Source organism: Austrofundulus limnaeus, unplaced genomic scaffold (assembly GCF_001266775.1).
Source record: "Austrofundulus limnaeus strain Quisiro unplaced genomic scaffold, Austrofundulus_limnaeus-1.0 Scaffold39, whole genome shotgun sequence".
Taxonomy (NCBI): Eukaryota; Metazoa; Chordata; class Actinopteri; order Cyprinodontiformes; family Rivulidae; genus Austrofundulus; species Austrofundulus limnaeus.
Window position 1 is genome coordinate 1,186,036 of NW_013952441.1, and position 16,002 is coordinate 1,202,037.

Here is a 16,002-nt window from a genome sequence, read left to right on the forward strand (position 1 = left end):
TTATTTATTTATTTATTTATTTATTTATTTATTTATTTATTTATTGGACATTTTAAATAGATTCTGAATTTTAAATGAGAATCACGATTCTGCTGTGAATGGATTTTTTTGGTGCACCCCTAGTAGTCGCCATCTTGAATTCTGAACTCTCCCACTTTCTGACATGGGGCGTGGCAGTTTAAATTTACAACTGGGCTGAAGCCAAATTAGCTGGTCAAAATGCAGATTGTGAAACGGAGATTTTACTTGGTAAATCTTGATTTCTGATGACTACATTTGAACCCTGTGCAACTCTACCTAGTGGTGGGATGCCTTCATTTTGTGGGTAAAAAAAATAACCAACCTGCATTATGGGAGATGTAGTTTATGGTCAATGGCTTTAAAGCAGCTTACACTTATTTTAAGACGTTACATCTTTGAAGCTCTCACAAGTCACATTTGGCCTGCGGGCCTTGAGTTTGACATCTTTGTTAAGCAATAACACACTGCACAAGATCTTAGTTTAAAAAATTGACATTAACTGTTGGTGTCAACCCTGTCCTGCAGTGGACAGGCAGTTTTGGGCAAAATCTTTATTATCACCAACCCCAGTCCAGTTTCAGAACGTGTCTTCAAGAACTAGCAAAGGAAATGAGTGCTAATCAGTTTTTTTTTTTCTTTTTGTCAGGGTGCTCAGATTTGCTTTCTTTGTGTTTTCACTTCATCTGCCAGACAAGCATTTAATAATTGATGGAATTATCAGGCCAGTGGAGCCAAAGCCCCTCAGAAATGTGTCATGCCCCTGAGCAAAGCCTGCAGGAGAAAAAAAAAAAGAGGAAAAAAGAAAAAGACGGGCCTGCTGATACAAAACGAACAGCTCAGCAGAGTCCCACCTACATATCCAAAGTTACAACAGAGGCTGATGATGCCACAAACGGCAAGCTTTGACTGGCAGAGAATCAACACCTCATAGGAGCCCGTGAACGTCAGATAAATTTAGGATTCCCTCTAAACGTCGCTCTCCTGTTTTTCCCCTCCACATCAGATTTTTTTTTTTTGATGGAGCTAGATTTCACCATGCAGTTTGGCTGGTAGTCCCCCTCCGTACAAAGAATGTGACTGACGCAACATTAATCTCCAAACAAAGAGGCTGGCACAAGGAACGCCGCGCAATTTCAGGCCGATGAGGTGGCAACGTCAGGCTCAATTTCTCACCGCGCCTTCACAAGCTGCTCCACTTTCTCCCAAATTCTCATTTAGATCAAACAAAACACTCCGGAGAAGCAGCACTGTTTAAATCACACACACAGGAGACATTGATTTTTTTTCTCCCTTTCTTATTCTCATTTTCCAAACAGGGCGTTTTAGTAAGAAAACAACTTTTAAATAAGGTGTGACCTACATGGAAAGAAGCCAAATCCCACCACCCAAAAAACCTCCAGCTCCAGGGCAAAATTCCAAAAAGTAACATTAAGGAGGAAAGCTTCTCCTCCACAGACATAATTCTCTGCCGGTTGACACACCGCACTTCCTCAGGCTTAGAATAGAATACACAGCGCATCCTTCAAGGTGAAAAGCATGCAGCATTTATTTTACTGATGCACTGTTTGGTACGTTCACAAAAAAAAAAAATAAAAAGAACTGTTGCCAGCACCAGGCAGAGGTTGTAACATAATATAATCTCTTCGACGCTGACATATGAAAAACATTCCTGAGCTGACACTCATGAATAATGGCAGCTGGTTGGAGAGGAGTGACTCTGAGGCCTGTTTTCAAATGGGTTTCAGCTGCAGCGCCGCACAACAAACCATCCTGCTGTTCAGCCGAGGGACGCCTGGAAATGCATCTTTCATGAGCGCAGGAGACTGTATGTTTTGGGAGAAACACACAAGGAGGAAGCAGGGTTGGGGGGGTGGTTCAGATAATGATTGGAGGGCGACAGAAAGTGGAAACACGGCGTTGCAGCAGGATTTCGTCATGTGTCACGATGTTTGCCGTGTTTTTACAGCAGATCTCTCTCAGATTATGTGGAGTTAGTCGCTCAGTCATTCATCGTGAGTGAACGGGTGAGTGTTTGGGATGAATCCTTGTCCCGACTGTCACTGCTGTGATCCAGAATAAAGGTTCACAAAGTTGCTTACTTCTCTGTCTCTCTTTTCTCTCTTCTGAAAAAAAAGTCACTGATGATGAAGAAATAAATAAACTAAATAAACTAATATTTAGTTTCGTTTTCTACCGAAGTGACAAAAAAAAAGAGAAATCCTGCAGCGTTTTTTAGGCAGCCATGCTGAGAAACAAAACGACAGGTGGGGACCAGAAACGCCTTTTGGGACCAGAAACGCCCCTGGGACATGTCTTTAAGCCTGACTTCCTCATGGCAGAGCACCCCCCCCACACACACACACGACTCCTGCAGGCTCTCCGGTGAAAGTGAAAGTGAAACTTAACTGTCTGCTGAGCCCTAACACTTCTCACTCAGTGAAGCTCTTTTCAGATTAAAAATACCTTTGAGGAAATATATTTTCAGATGCCAAATAAACTGCATCATAGCAGCCCCCCCGGCACCAAAATGGGCGAGACAGGAGCGAAGGTGGTTCTTAAAGAGACAGAGGCCAATTTCAAGGCGTTTAAAAGAGGAAGTGATGAGAAGATAAGTTTATTTTCTATTTAAACATAAAAACAGCATTTTAATAACAGCTAAAGGTGACATAGATACTTTATTATGGCGTAGTATTTAAATATATGCCATAGAAACACATGATATTGCCCCTTTAAATACAACAAGTATTACAAAGATCTGTTACCTTTGAATTAGTTTATTTTGCTGCACTTAATCATGAATAAAACTTACAGAACCCTATGTAATAAAAGTAGTGCAATACAAATAAACCAATGTTTTATCTTAAAAAAAGGTTCACAAAGTTGGGACCAATAGTGGGGGGGGGGGGCGTGAATATACGATCCCAATTACAATGAAGATGGAACTTTGTGTAAAAGAAATAAAAACAGAACACAAAGATTTGCGAATCCTTTTCAACACATATTGAATTGAATACACTGCAAAGAAAAGATATTTGTTCACTGCAACTGTACTTTAAGAAACGTTCTTCCTAAACTTGACTGTTTGGTCAAACATTTGTTCACAGAGTGGTGAACCTCCTTGCTTGTGAACAACTGAGCCTTTCAGGGATGCTCCCTTTATACCCAATTATGACACTCACCAGTTTCCAATTAACCTGTTCACCTGTGGAATGGTCCACACTGGTGTTTTATGAGCATTCCTCAACTTTCCCAGCCTTTTCTTGCCTCTGTCCCAGCTTCTTTGGAACGTGTTGCAGGCATCAAATTCAAAATGAGTAAATATTTGTAAAAAAAAAAAAACGGTTTATTCGTTTGAACATTAAATGCCTTTTCTTCCTGTTGTCTTCACTTGAATATAGGTTGGGAAGGATTTGCAAATCATGGCATTCTGTTTTTATTTATGTTTTACACAACGTTCCAACTTGACTGGAATTGGGGTCGTATATATRCACAAATTTTTTTTAAATGGCAGTTTTGTTATAAGTGTGCAGCGCTATGTGGCCCTCTGGTAGTTGGCCCTTCCATCCTTGAAGTTGCCCGTCCCTGATGTAGAACACCCAAAATGGCAAAAAATAAAAAATAAAAAACACAAATATACAACCAATTAGATGAAGAATGTTTAACAAAACAAAAACGTTTTTACATAAAACAGCTGTTCTGCTGAAGTGTGTTTCTGAAGATGGGTTCTGTGGAAAGATTAGATTCATGGAGTTCAGATCAGCAAAATATCGAACTTGTGAGCTTGACATTTTGTTTTGTGACTTTGAAGTTTTTAAGGTTCATCATTGCTCCAAGAGATATTAAGCTTTGAAGTTTAAAAATTCTTTGTTGAACGGTTATCCAATTAGAGCTATCTAAACTTGGGGTGAACTTTGACCTTGACCTTTGACCCTAAAATAAACTAGAACGTTTGCTGGAGAAACTTTTGATGGCTCCGAAGTTATTTTTACACACGGCCTTGGAGAATGTTTTAGGTTACAACCATACCAAAGTTTCACTCAATAGATCTAAAAATGGCTTTTTKTTTTCTTTTAGCTATGGCAGCCATCTTGGATGTTTTAATTGGATTCAGCGCACGATAGAGCTAACACATTTCTGGAGTCAGGCCGAGCGAACAGGTCTGGGTTAGATTTTTCTTTCTTTCTTTTTCTTCTGCAGCTTGGTGATTTTRTTTTGACATCCAGCTATGATTCCTCTGTCGGCCTCGTTTTCCCAGGCTGGAAAMGAAGGTGGCGGCTGTGTGACTGTGCGTGGGACATCCTCCCCCCTCCCTCCAACTGACCCGCAGATGTCACTCAGACTGACGTTGTCAAAAAGACGAAGAAAAAAGAAGCCCCCTTGTCTCAAACTCCTCCCGAGCCAAAGGTCAGGGTTCAGTTTGCAGTGGGTGASAGGGGATTCCTCTGCCCCCACATGAAGAGAAAATTAGCCATTTTTTTCCCCCCTGGCTGGATTGTTTGTGTGCTGACAAACATATCCTCCTACACACCCACGCTATTTATTTATCAGGTATTTAGTTAGACGTTACATTATGCATGAAGCTACACAATGCTTAATTACACTTGCATGATTCGGATTCCTCATTCAAATGAGGCTGTTTGATACTCGCTCGATTCTCAAGAGGAAACATCTTATACTTTTTTTTTCTTTCCTCCCTTTTTGGCACAGAAGACCTTCTATAACCGAGAGGGAGATTTAAAGTCAAACACACTTGTTCTGACATCTGAAAAGCGTCTTTTTTCCTGCAGACTCAGGCAGTTTTCTCCATCGCTCAGTTTCTTCTTCTTTTTCACGGCATAATGACAGCATGAAAGCTCGTGAATTTCAAATCCCATTTACTTTTCCGCAACATTACGGATCCTTAGTGGAGGAGCACTTTGTTGAAAAAGTATTTGATGGTAAAGCTTTTGAAATGTTGATTTGAATATGAAAGTGAGAAGCAGTCTTGAAGTTATTTGCAAGTGGATTTCCCCCCCCTACTTTAGTTYAAACTTTGGGGGTGAAAGGAGAGGCAGAACAGTCGGACAGAAGGGACTAAAGAATATTTGTGTGGGGGAGACTCTTGTGGGAGAAGCGTTATTAAAGGTGCTTCAACTTTCAACTTAACATCGGCTTTTCTGSAAATATAAGATTCCACGTTTATTACTGTGGACGAGAAAAGACTGATCTGCCCTCTGCCTCAGTGTGACAGAGGTATGTTTGGTCTTAATCAAAGATTTCCTTTCAAACAAACTCAAACACAAATGTGATAAACATTAAAGATTGCAACATCAATGATACTGTCATTGTTCTTACAGTGCTGGTAAATTCAAATTCCGTTTTTAAAATATTTTAAGACAAACAAGAAGTCACAGGAGCAGAAACATTGTGTGTTGAGGCTGCCCTCTAGTGGTTAAATGTTTTAGTGCAGATTTACCTGCGTGAAAAGTTTGTAAACAGCTTTAACCCTGCCGCTGGCTTTGGGTCAATGTGGATCATTTTGACCCAAAGACAGCAGGAGGGCTGATAAAATAAGAATCTGCAGTCTTTGAAGGGATTAAATGGGAGTATGAGCATCTAAAGCAGGGGTGTCCATCATGGTTACACAAGGAACCGAAATTCAACACTTGGTCCAGGCCAAGGGCCATTTTCTATAATATTTATGTTTTATAACAAATTACTTTTATAGAAATACAAAATGACCTTTTTCAAATTATCTTTTATGTAGCATTTGGAACATAGTTAAACCAATTTAAAAAGGCTCATCATTAGCATTCATTTCTTATGCCTTACACGCTACCAACAACGTTTTCATTTCCACTGTRTATCTTAAAGATATTTTAGATCAAAATGAGGTAATAAAAGAAAACTCTCACTAAAAATGCAATTATTTGACTTTTCTGTATTTATTGTTTTCTGTATTCGAAAGCGAATACVGAAAACAATCATTAAAATCGATTTGCTCTTTCAACACTGCAAAAAAAATGCCCATCTAACCAAGTCTTTTAATCTTATATCCAGACAAAAAGTGTCAGTTTTTTTCTTTAGACTGATATACTGAGAAAAAAAAAGACTGATATACTGAGCAACAGTGGAATGTGTTAAATTATTTATCTTGGTAGCCTGGAAATGTTCCTTATTTGATTTAAGATTTGCAGTTGTTTTATTCCATTGGCAGATTGTTTCACTTAATTTGAGATGATTCAGATTGAAATTGACTGATATTACCAACTTTTAAAAMCTGTTACGTGCAGAGGTCTTTCTTCTATGTTTATACTAAAGCATGGAATGACATTCCTCAAAACATAACGTCCATTTCAAAACTACAGCCCTTTAAGAAGAATCTTGTCTGCCATCTGCTGGACACTTTTTGTTGTGCTCATATTTAGACGTCCTATTTTGCAAATGCTGCCTTCCTGAAATTTGGTATGCTTGTTTGTCTTTGTGTCTATGGTGTATAATGATGTGATTGTGATGCTGTATTTCTGAGTGGTTTATGTGCTGCAGAACAGGAACCTGCTGTAAAACAGCAATTATGCTGAGTCAGGCTTGATTTTTAGCAATCTTTCCTTGTTTTAAAAATCAAATCAAATCAAATTAAGTGAAATAATCTGCTAGTGGAATAAGACAATTGCAAAATCTTAAAGAAAGTTTCCAGGCTGACAAGATTACTAATCAAACACATTCTGCTCTTGAAAGATCAGCTGTCACATGAAGACTGTACTAAATAAAAGAAATAATAAAAAAACCTTTTTCATATTTAATATATCACCTATGTCAGATAAAACRCTAACAAGGGGTTTAATTTGACACGTGATCTAAAAGGCAGAAGTGGAAAGTAAAAAAGTACAAATTTTGGTTATTTGAGTAAATATTTTCTGCAGACTTTTTACTTGTACTCCAGCAGACATACTGTATGTAGCTGAATAAAATGAGTGTGGCAGAGATGTTTCTACGTTAATGTTTTAATATAACATTATAATCATTATGGTCTTGAGACAAATGGGAGGTCACGTCATTTTAGAAATTCTAACCACTCACTTTTAGTTTTAATATCTTAGTACATTTGTATCAGACATTTACTTTTGATACTTCAGTAGAGTAAATGTCAGATACTTTGACTTGACTTAAGTATTATTCCTAAAGTAGACTAACTTTTACCAAAGTAATGGTAGGATAAGATACTTGTACTTTAACTCGAGTATTGCTTTGAAGCACTTTATATAATGCTGTCTAAAAGGTTTAGAAATATGGCTTCCAGTCTATTATTCTTTGGATAGTCTTATTTCAAATGATCCCTCGGCGGATCATCTTCCTCACCAACATCCTCCTCTGCAGATCCACAAACCCTCTCTGGGGTCTTCCTTCATTTCAATTCAATTCACTTTATTTATATAGCACCAAGTCACAACAACTGCTGTCTCAGGGCAGTGTACACAAAAACAAAACAAAAACAGAAAAAAAAAACAATAAATCTAAAGAAGCCAGCAGACTGCGCAGAATCTTTGCTTTGTCAGTCTCCCATCATTTCCTCCACCAGCTTCATATTCAACCAATATATCCCCCGTTCTTCCTCTGCACATGTCCAAACCTTCTCTAACTTTGTCACTTTSTTGTTCAGTCCCAATGAAAATCTTAAMATCTTCATCTCAGCCACCTCCAGCTAACTTCTTGTCTTATTGTTAAAGCCACTCTACATTTTGCAATCTTACAGCTCTACAGCTGTCACAGATCAGCTCTAACTTAAAAAAATGAATATAGAAATGATGACATCTCTATTTAAAAAAGTCAGCACTCWTAATGTGCATAATTTTTATATGAAGGATGTAGAAAATCCCAGAATGAGGATTTTGAAAGAGCAGCAGTTTTGTTCCAATAATTCTCTGACAAAAGCAGAAACGTCCCTGCAAACCTCTCCGCTGGAAGGAGGAGGATTTACCTCAGTGTTTGCCTCACCGCTTTGTGACGGAGTGGAAGTGACAGCGCCGCCAGTTCTTTCCATGTTCTTGAAAGAGTTCTGGGATATTTGACATCTGAATGTGCTGCGGGAGTTTCATCCCATTCTCCGGCTCCTGAGGAGGATCTCATGAGGATTCYTGTTACCGCTGGGACTCGGGGGGGTTTCTCTCTCAGGCTGCAGCTCGTGCTCCGTCTGCACGATTGATCTCTTTCAAYAAATCCTAAGACACTTAAAGTAAAAAAAAACAGGAGCTTTGCAACAGTTTGTGCAAAAGCAACAGTCATTCAGCTGCTGAGAACAAAGACCTTCAGGATGCTGAAGATTAGKAGATAAAGACTCAGATCAAAAATTTCATCTATTAGTTTTGTTATTAATCTTTAATAAATTCCTGCAGCWACTAATGTATCCTGAATAATAATTGACTTCTATATTTATTATAAATATTGCAAYAATTCTCCACACTGAAACTGCTCATAGTTACATAAAACAACAGATTTATTGTTCAGAACCTTTTTTTTTACAGAACCTCACAATGGTCTCTTTAATGCTCCCCTCTTTAAATCTGAGAGGAATAACTCTCCTCTTAATGTGCGGTAACACTTTTTATTTTAATTGATTTCTATTTAAATTMATTTGTTTTGCCTGTGGAGCACCTGCAGCACATTGATACTCATCTGGGCTCCACCTGGAGCATAATTTCCTAAAATAAATTAATTATTTTGACAAGTTAAAGTAAAATTATTTGCTTGTGAGGAAAAACTCAAATAAACGCTCACCCATACACCAGAAAACATCTGAACCATACAGTAAAACACATAAAAAATGATTTGTGCAAACAAACTCAACGTCTCTAAGGAGAAAAATTAAAGTAAACAGAAGCTGTTACATCAAACACTCGCACCTTTCTGTGAAAATAAGCCAACAAAAWAGTTGTTTTTGTCTCTACACACTATCACACACAAAAATAAAAAAAATTAAACAACGAATGTCCTGAAACCCGTGGGAGCACATTTACCTACAGGTGAATGAGTTCATTACGTGGTTTAATCCATCTCTGTGCACTCAGCGGGTCAGTTTCAGAGCAGTGGGATGAACGTTGCAGATGTCAAACCACTGCTGGTCCACCTCCCTGTGTGGCAACAAGCCGTTTCGAGGCAGCAAGGGCCGGCGCCAGCGTTGGCGGCTGCCCGCTACYTGCCAGAAGCGCGTGCCCTTGAGCAGGAAGATGGCGCTGTGGGTGTAAGAGAAGTAGGCAGCGTCGATGTGGCCGTCTGGATGGTCTCCTCTCTCCACTGGAGGGAAAACGTCTCTGATGGTTTTGGGGAAGCCCCTTGCCAAGCTGCTGGTTTCCACACTGAATGCAAACACCTGTTTGGACAGAAATTGGTCTAATTACAACAAATCACAGAGAAAACGCAACGTTTCTGTCTGAATGAGTGGAGTATTTTATAATGTTGATAAAACAGTAATACCAATTACAGCAGAGTATTTGGGTTAAGTATAAGTATAAGTTAAATCTGGTACTAAGCTGCGACTTGGCTTCCAGRTATGTACCAAAACTTACCCTGAATTACCATTAATACTAAGAAAGTAGCCTGTAAGTACCAAGCTTGTGTAACCTATAAAGTACCAATCTTGTACCAATTATATATCCTGCAAGTTTGTACTAATATGTACCCCTTAACTAACAAGTTTGTACCAATATGTACCCCATAAGCATAAATTTGTACCAATATTTACACTGTAACTAACAAATTGTACCAATATGTACCCTGTAAATAACAAGTTTCTACCAATATGCACACTGTAAGTAACAAGTCTGTACCAATATGTATACCCCCTAACTAACAAGTTGTACCAAGAAGTACCTTGTGAGTAACAGGTTTGYACCAATATGTACCCCATAAGCACCAAGTCTGTACCAATATTTACACTGTAACTAACAAATTGTACCAACATGTACCCTGTAAATAAAAAGTTTGTACCAATATGCACACTGTAACAAGTCTGTACAAATATGTATACCCCATAACTAACAAGTTGTACCAAGAAGTACCTTGTAAGTAACAAGTTTGTACCAATATGTACCCCGTAAGCATCAACTCTGTACCAATATTTACACTGTAACTAACAAGTTGTACCAAGAAGTACCTTGTAAGTAACAAGTTTGTACCAATGTGTACCCCGTAAGCATCAAGTCTGTACCAATATTTACACTGTAATTAACAAATTGTACCAATATGTACTCATTAAATAACAAGTTTGTACTRATATGTATACTAACACATTTTAGGACTTACGTCATGAGTACCAAACTTGTATAAACGTCATACCCAATAAGTACCAATCTTGTACCAATTAAGTACTCTGTAACTAACAAATTTGTACCAATATGTACCCTGTAAGCACCAAGTTTGTATCAATATGGTTCCCGTAACAAGTTTGTAGGGCATGCCTCACAAGTAAAAAGGTTGTATAAACTATGTACCCCATAAGTACCAATTATGTACCCTATAAGTACCAAACTCGAACCAAGGTCTTATCCCATTAGTATAAAATATGCACCCTTTATGTAACGTATCAGTACCCACCAGGTACAAACCATATGTGTAGTTGGTATGTACAAGGGTAATACAAAGTACGTACCCAGTGTGTACCAAATACATAGGCTTTAAGTACTATCTATGTACCAGTCTGTATAACCAACTGCCATCATAATTTCTTTATATTTTGCTTGGATCTGGATCAAAAGTTCCCCTGAGTTTCTGAAACTCCTTGAAAAATGTTATTTGTATTTTTGCTGCTTTTCTCATTTATTTTGGATCTTTAGGGCTTTTGTTACAGTCTGTCACAAAAACACAATTTGAACTTTTTTATATCTAAACAAATGTTTAAATGATTTTGCTCAATAATGGGACAGGTTTGTCAAACTTAATATAACGTAGTCTGTTAAATTAAACTTAAATTATGTATTCTGAGCAGATTTAGAATTTCTTTGAAAGAACAAACTCTGAGGCCCTCCCCACAACCCAACCCCACTCTATATCTGCTGTGCTTGTGTTTAGAGTTTAAGCTCTCATTAAATGTTAAAGGTAAAACAGTTACTTGAGTGCCTTTGAAGAAGTAGATGTGGGAGTCTCTCCTGTCGTAAAAGGCTGTGTCGATGGGACTGGGCACCCCAGGGAAACCTTCAGAAACCAGCCTCGGGTACCGATGACCATCAGAGTCCTTTATGAACACCTGGTCGTTCTCATTATCATATTTCCAGAACTGAGTACCTATAAAAATAATAACTCTGTAACACAAAGAGTCAAATAACCTCTAGTTTTCAAACAAATGGTTAATTGACCTTTAAAAAAGTAAACAACATCTCTCTTTTTGGACCACACATGTACATGTGCATCAACACCATCACTGGGAAGGCCATGCCAGCCGATTTGCAGCGCAACCGGATCGCCGTAACGTGTTCTGTTGTTCCTGTTCTCATACAGCCAGTACCAGCCATCCCTCATGAAGTACGTGTTGAAGCGGACGATCAAATCTCCGTACGGCGTCTTCTCCTTTCGGATCCAGTCAAACACCGTGTCGAATCGACCTTTACACGCACCTGGAATAAAATGATTTCTGGTCAAATCACAAATCGGTTTGTGTTGATGAGTTATGAGATCATCCCATACCATACAGATGTTGTATTGCCTTTCTGTCCATCCAGTCCATCTCAAAACTTGACTCGTGAGGCAGGTAGCTGGGCTGCATTATAGATCCAGGTCTGTAGGTGTGGGGTAGACCCAAAACATGACCGATCTCATGAACCGCCACCTAACAGGCAGAGAATTCAAGTTCTGTCTGTCTGTTCTCTTCAGCTTTTCTTTTGATTGCTCATAATTTGATACACGCTTACTTTGAGGAGGCTGATTCCACTGTGAGAGTTGGGGCCAGTGAAATGCTCGTCGTCGTCAAAGTGWATGTCACCGAGGAACCAGGCGTGAGCAAACTCCTGTCCCGTTCCGTCGAACCTCTGGCTGCAGCCCAGATGCCTCCCTGTGCGGAGAGCAAAGACCATACATTTGAGCTGGTTTCTTTCTGCAGGGAAGTATTTAAAGTKCCTGTGACWTCAAATTTTTGTAAYAAACAYGAATGCRTTTTTGGAAAGATCCCATTGATACCATGTTGCAAAACTAATTTCACGTCGCTGAGATGAACGGTTGTTGAGATATTTGCATGTGAAGAAACAGGAAGTGATGTCAAAGGGGAATGTCTGCATGTAAACAGAGCGTTGTTGCAAAAGCTAACAACACAGACTTTAGAGAAGAATCTGATGTTTCTTTAGATTATTTTTAATCGCTATAAAAGAGATTATTTTGTTTTAATAAACAGAGACCAGCGAGTTTATTTTATTAATTAGTTCCCCTTTGATGTCACTTCCTGTTTCACTTTGAGCCAAATTCAAAAGAAAATAGGCTAGTTATGTGGCAAAATGGGTAAAATCATGTGTACAATTGCAATTTTTTAAGTATAAAGATGCTTTCTTTGACTTTTTGTTTTTGAAAGAAAGGAATGTCACAGGTACTTAAACACAACAACTAAAGATGGAGATGTATACTGAACATTTGTTTTTTTTAAATGTGGCATATTAGTCTACATYTGTAACTTAACTTACTGATAATAACTCAGCTACTACCATTGCTAAGTTTAGCTCAACACTTTCTGAGTGTAAAATTCTAGTTAAAACATATTTTCCACTAAGATTTTATTGTTAATCAGCTCACTGTTCTTACATTTTGCTAATTTTTACTAAATGCTAAATTTAAATGTTAAATGTTATGTCTAAAAGTTAAATCCTAAATCTAAATTTAAAAATTAAATCTTAAATGTGGCTAAATGTACTATTTCAGAATGGAACTCAGCCTTTGCCAATGGCGCTCAGCTCTTGTTGTGACATCATCATCCTTCAACAAAAGCAAACGCTAATGCTGCTAACGCAGCTGAAGATAGTGTTTAAATTTTAAATTCAAAATGTGTTCATTGGAAACAATATGGATGACACCTGTGGTCAGGCATTTCATTTGCTGATTGGACACCATCCGCAACTGCAAGTTTGAAGTTTTTAAGCATTAGCAGTAGTTGTGTTGWTAGCAGCGTTAGCTTTTGTCTCAGGATGATGATGTCAAAACAAGAGTTGGGCACCCAAGGCAAAGGCTGCATTCCATTCTGAAATTCTTAAATGTAAACTTCAACATTTACCTACAATGTTTAAGATTTAAGTTTTACAAGGATTTTATATTTACACTAGGATTTTACTCTCAGAAAGTGAGCTAAATAATGAAAATGTGTTGTGTCATTTTTAACATTTACATTTACACTTGGCATTTAATACATTTCTGTTTTTTTTTTTTTTAATTGTCTACCTGTGCCAAAGCCCAGCTTGATGTCAACATCCTCCAGCGGCGACCACACGTCCTCCACAAACTCCAGCGGCGACACCTCGCTCCACATCCTGAAGGCCAACCTGAAGACATACCTCTGCTCCTCCACGCTCAGCTGGCTGCTGTAGCCTTCTCCGATCAGCCGCCACTTCAGCACCGTCTTGGAAAAGGCCATGAATCCGGATTCAGCCAGGTCCCTCTTCCGACGCCTCCCCGACACGAGGAAGGCGAGGTGACGCCTTCTGCGCCGGACTGCTCCGCTCTGGTTCGTGTTCCCGCCAACRTTTCCCATTTCACCATCCACGCTGGTGTTGTTGATGTTCATCGACGTATTCGAGTTYGTGTCGTTTGAAATATTCACGAGGAAACTTTCGGTGTTGTTAAAACCAAATAGGTCATCTTCAGAGTAATTGCCGGAGCTAAAGAGGTCACTTGTGTTGTTGCTGTCAGTTTTGTCAAAACTATCAGTCTGATTGTTCTCRGGTTCCACAGGGGCGTTCAGGTCCATGTTCTGGTCGGGGACCCCACACCTCGGTTTGTTCATCGCCTCCTTAGTGGCCTCATCAAACACACCTGTGACAACCAGACCTGACACCCTCTGGAACTCTTTAAGGGCTGAAATAAATGCTCGATTCTCGGCTTGGCTTTTGAAGACATCGTGATGACCAATTTGAGATTTGTCCCTCGAATGAAGCACYGAGGTCCCCTCCTGGATTCTGGCTTGTAGGTCATCCAGGAAGTCATCTGGGTCTGAGTCGGGATCCTCCAGCTGGGCCTCCTCCCAGTTAACTGGCTTGATGAACCCGTATCTAGAGAGAAATAACTGAAACAATACTAAATGATTAACCCATCACTTCAGAAAGTCATGTTATAACTTTCAGCTACTACACATCAAATTTAAGCTGGATTTCTTTATAAGTGCCAGAGTTATAGCCAATTTTGTGTTGGTTAATGTTGACTAGCTGCGACGGCCAAATTGAATTGGATCAACTCCAAAATTTAATCAGCTGTAAATGTAAACTGAACGATTACTTTAYGAACATTTCAGTCAAATCAACCCAGTGGATCATGAGATATTTTGCTAACAGACAAACAGAGTCGGCTCCTAATAGTTAACCCTTTCATTTTAAACAAACGTATTGTTCAAGGTGCAGTGCTTGAATTATGCATTGTGTGCAGCTCTCAGCTACTGCAACACCAAAATGTTATCTAAATATCTGCRAAACTTAATGAGTTATGGCCATTTAAGTGTATTTTAAAATAAGGTGGCTGTGGTGGTCATATTAAATTAAACTGATTCCAAAAGTTAATCAGCTATATTTGTACACTTAATGATTACTTTTTGCAAGTTTCATTAACATCATTCCAGTGACTCTTCAGATATTTTGCTAACAGACAGAGTTGACTCCTAATAGTAAATGCTTTCACTTTAATTAAATGTATTGTTGAAGGTGCAGTGCTTGGCATATGCGTTGTGTACGACTCTCAGCTACTACCACACTAAATTTTAGCTCAATATATTTAAAAATGAACAAGTTATAGCCATTTTAGTGTATTTTAAAATTAGGTGGCTGTGGTAGTCATATTCAATTAAACTGCCTCCAAAAGCCAATTGGTTATAGCTGTACATCTGATGAATACTTTCTGCAAGTTTCATTACAATTCTTCCAAAGACTCATGAGATATTTTGCTAACAGACAAACACACAGGCGATCAAAACTTACCTCTGCTTTTAATTCATYGGTTACAACAGCAGCTCGGTGAGATTGTGGCGTCTGCACGTCCGAATGATCCCGGCTGTGGAAAAGTTTCTCAGCGACGTTCGAGTTCGTCAGAAGCAGCAAAGCGGTCAGCTGGATGAAAGTCAGCATCGTGTCCTTATCTTTGTAAAAGAAAAAGAATGTGATCAAAGCCGAGGCGGCTCAGCTTTAAACCCGGAGCGTCTCCACGCCCACCTGACGCCGCCACACTTTTCTCAGCTCAGGGTGAAAAGTCAACTCGTTCAGACTCCCATCAGTTTTCAGGGACGTGTTATTCACACTCCGGTGACTTTAATGAGCCGTCACTACGCTGWGGAGAGAGGAAGAAAAGCTGCTCTTTCAACAGGAAAACATGCGAAAATAAACTTTGGACAACACCTGTTCCAAACACAGAAAAACACTCATTTTTTCTGATCAATCTTTATTGTCAAAAATAAATCACTTTACTTACACTTAGTTTAAAAAAAGTTAATGTTGACACAGTTTTTGACATTTTCTGTGCAAATTTAAACTCAAATGCGACCCATCACATCAAACTGAGGAATAAGTGAAATTTGGTCAAAATGAGCGCATTTTTAAATTTCCATTGATCATCCTGATATCATGAGCGGCTCCAGAGATTTGCCTTCCTAATCAGGTTAACCCCCTGATTTAGTCTGAACCCTATTTTCAGGTTATTCTAATGAGGAATTTTTGACGTCATTATTAAGAAGAAACCTCAAATATTTGGATATTAAGGTTTACCAACTAGTGCTCAGAGAAAATGACAAAAATGTCACTTTTCTGCACAAAATCATGGTTTTTGTAGCTACTGCTC

General features: G+C 38.8%; 2 protein-coding genes across 2 annotated transcripts in view; both read right to left on the minus strand.

Moving 5' to 3' along the window:
- Nucleotides 1–8,470: 8,470 nt before the first annotated feature.
- On the minus strand, nt 8,471–15,683 carry mmp21 (matrix metallopeptidase 21). Its single transcript, XM_014007044.1, has 8 exons — nt 15,381–15,683; nt 15,150–15,307; nt 13,408–14,248; nt 11,901–12,040; nt 11,677–11,818; nt 11,349–11,606; nt 11,105–11,277; nt 8,471–9,367 (listed from the first exon to the last, which is right to left on the minus strand). Exons 2-8 carry the CDS (start codon nt 15,294–15,296, stop codon nt 9,062–9,064), a joined length of 2,007 nt encoding a protein of 668 aa, XP_013862498.1. The 5' UTR covers nt 15,297–15,307; nt 15,381–15,683; the 3' UTR covers nt 8,471–9,061.
- A 206-nt stretch (nt 15,684–15,889) lies between these two features.
- uros (uroporphyrinogen III synthase) overlaps nt 15,890–16,002 on the minus strand; it is a gene marked incomplete in the record, with an annotated part of 9,108 nt that continues 8,995 nt past the window's right edge. Inside the window, 1 exon segment of the mRNA XM_014007046.1 lies at nt 15,890–16,002.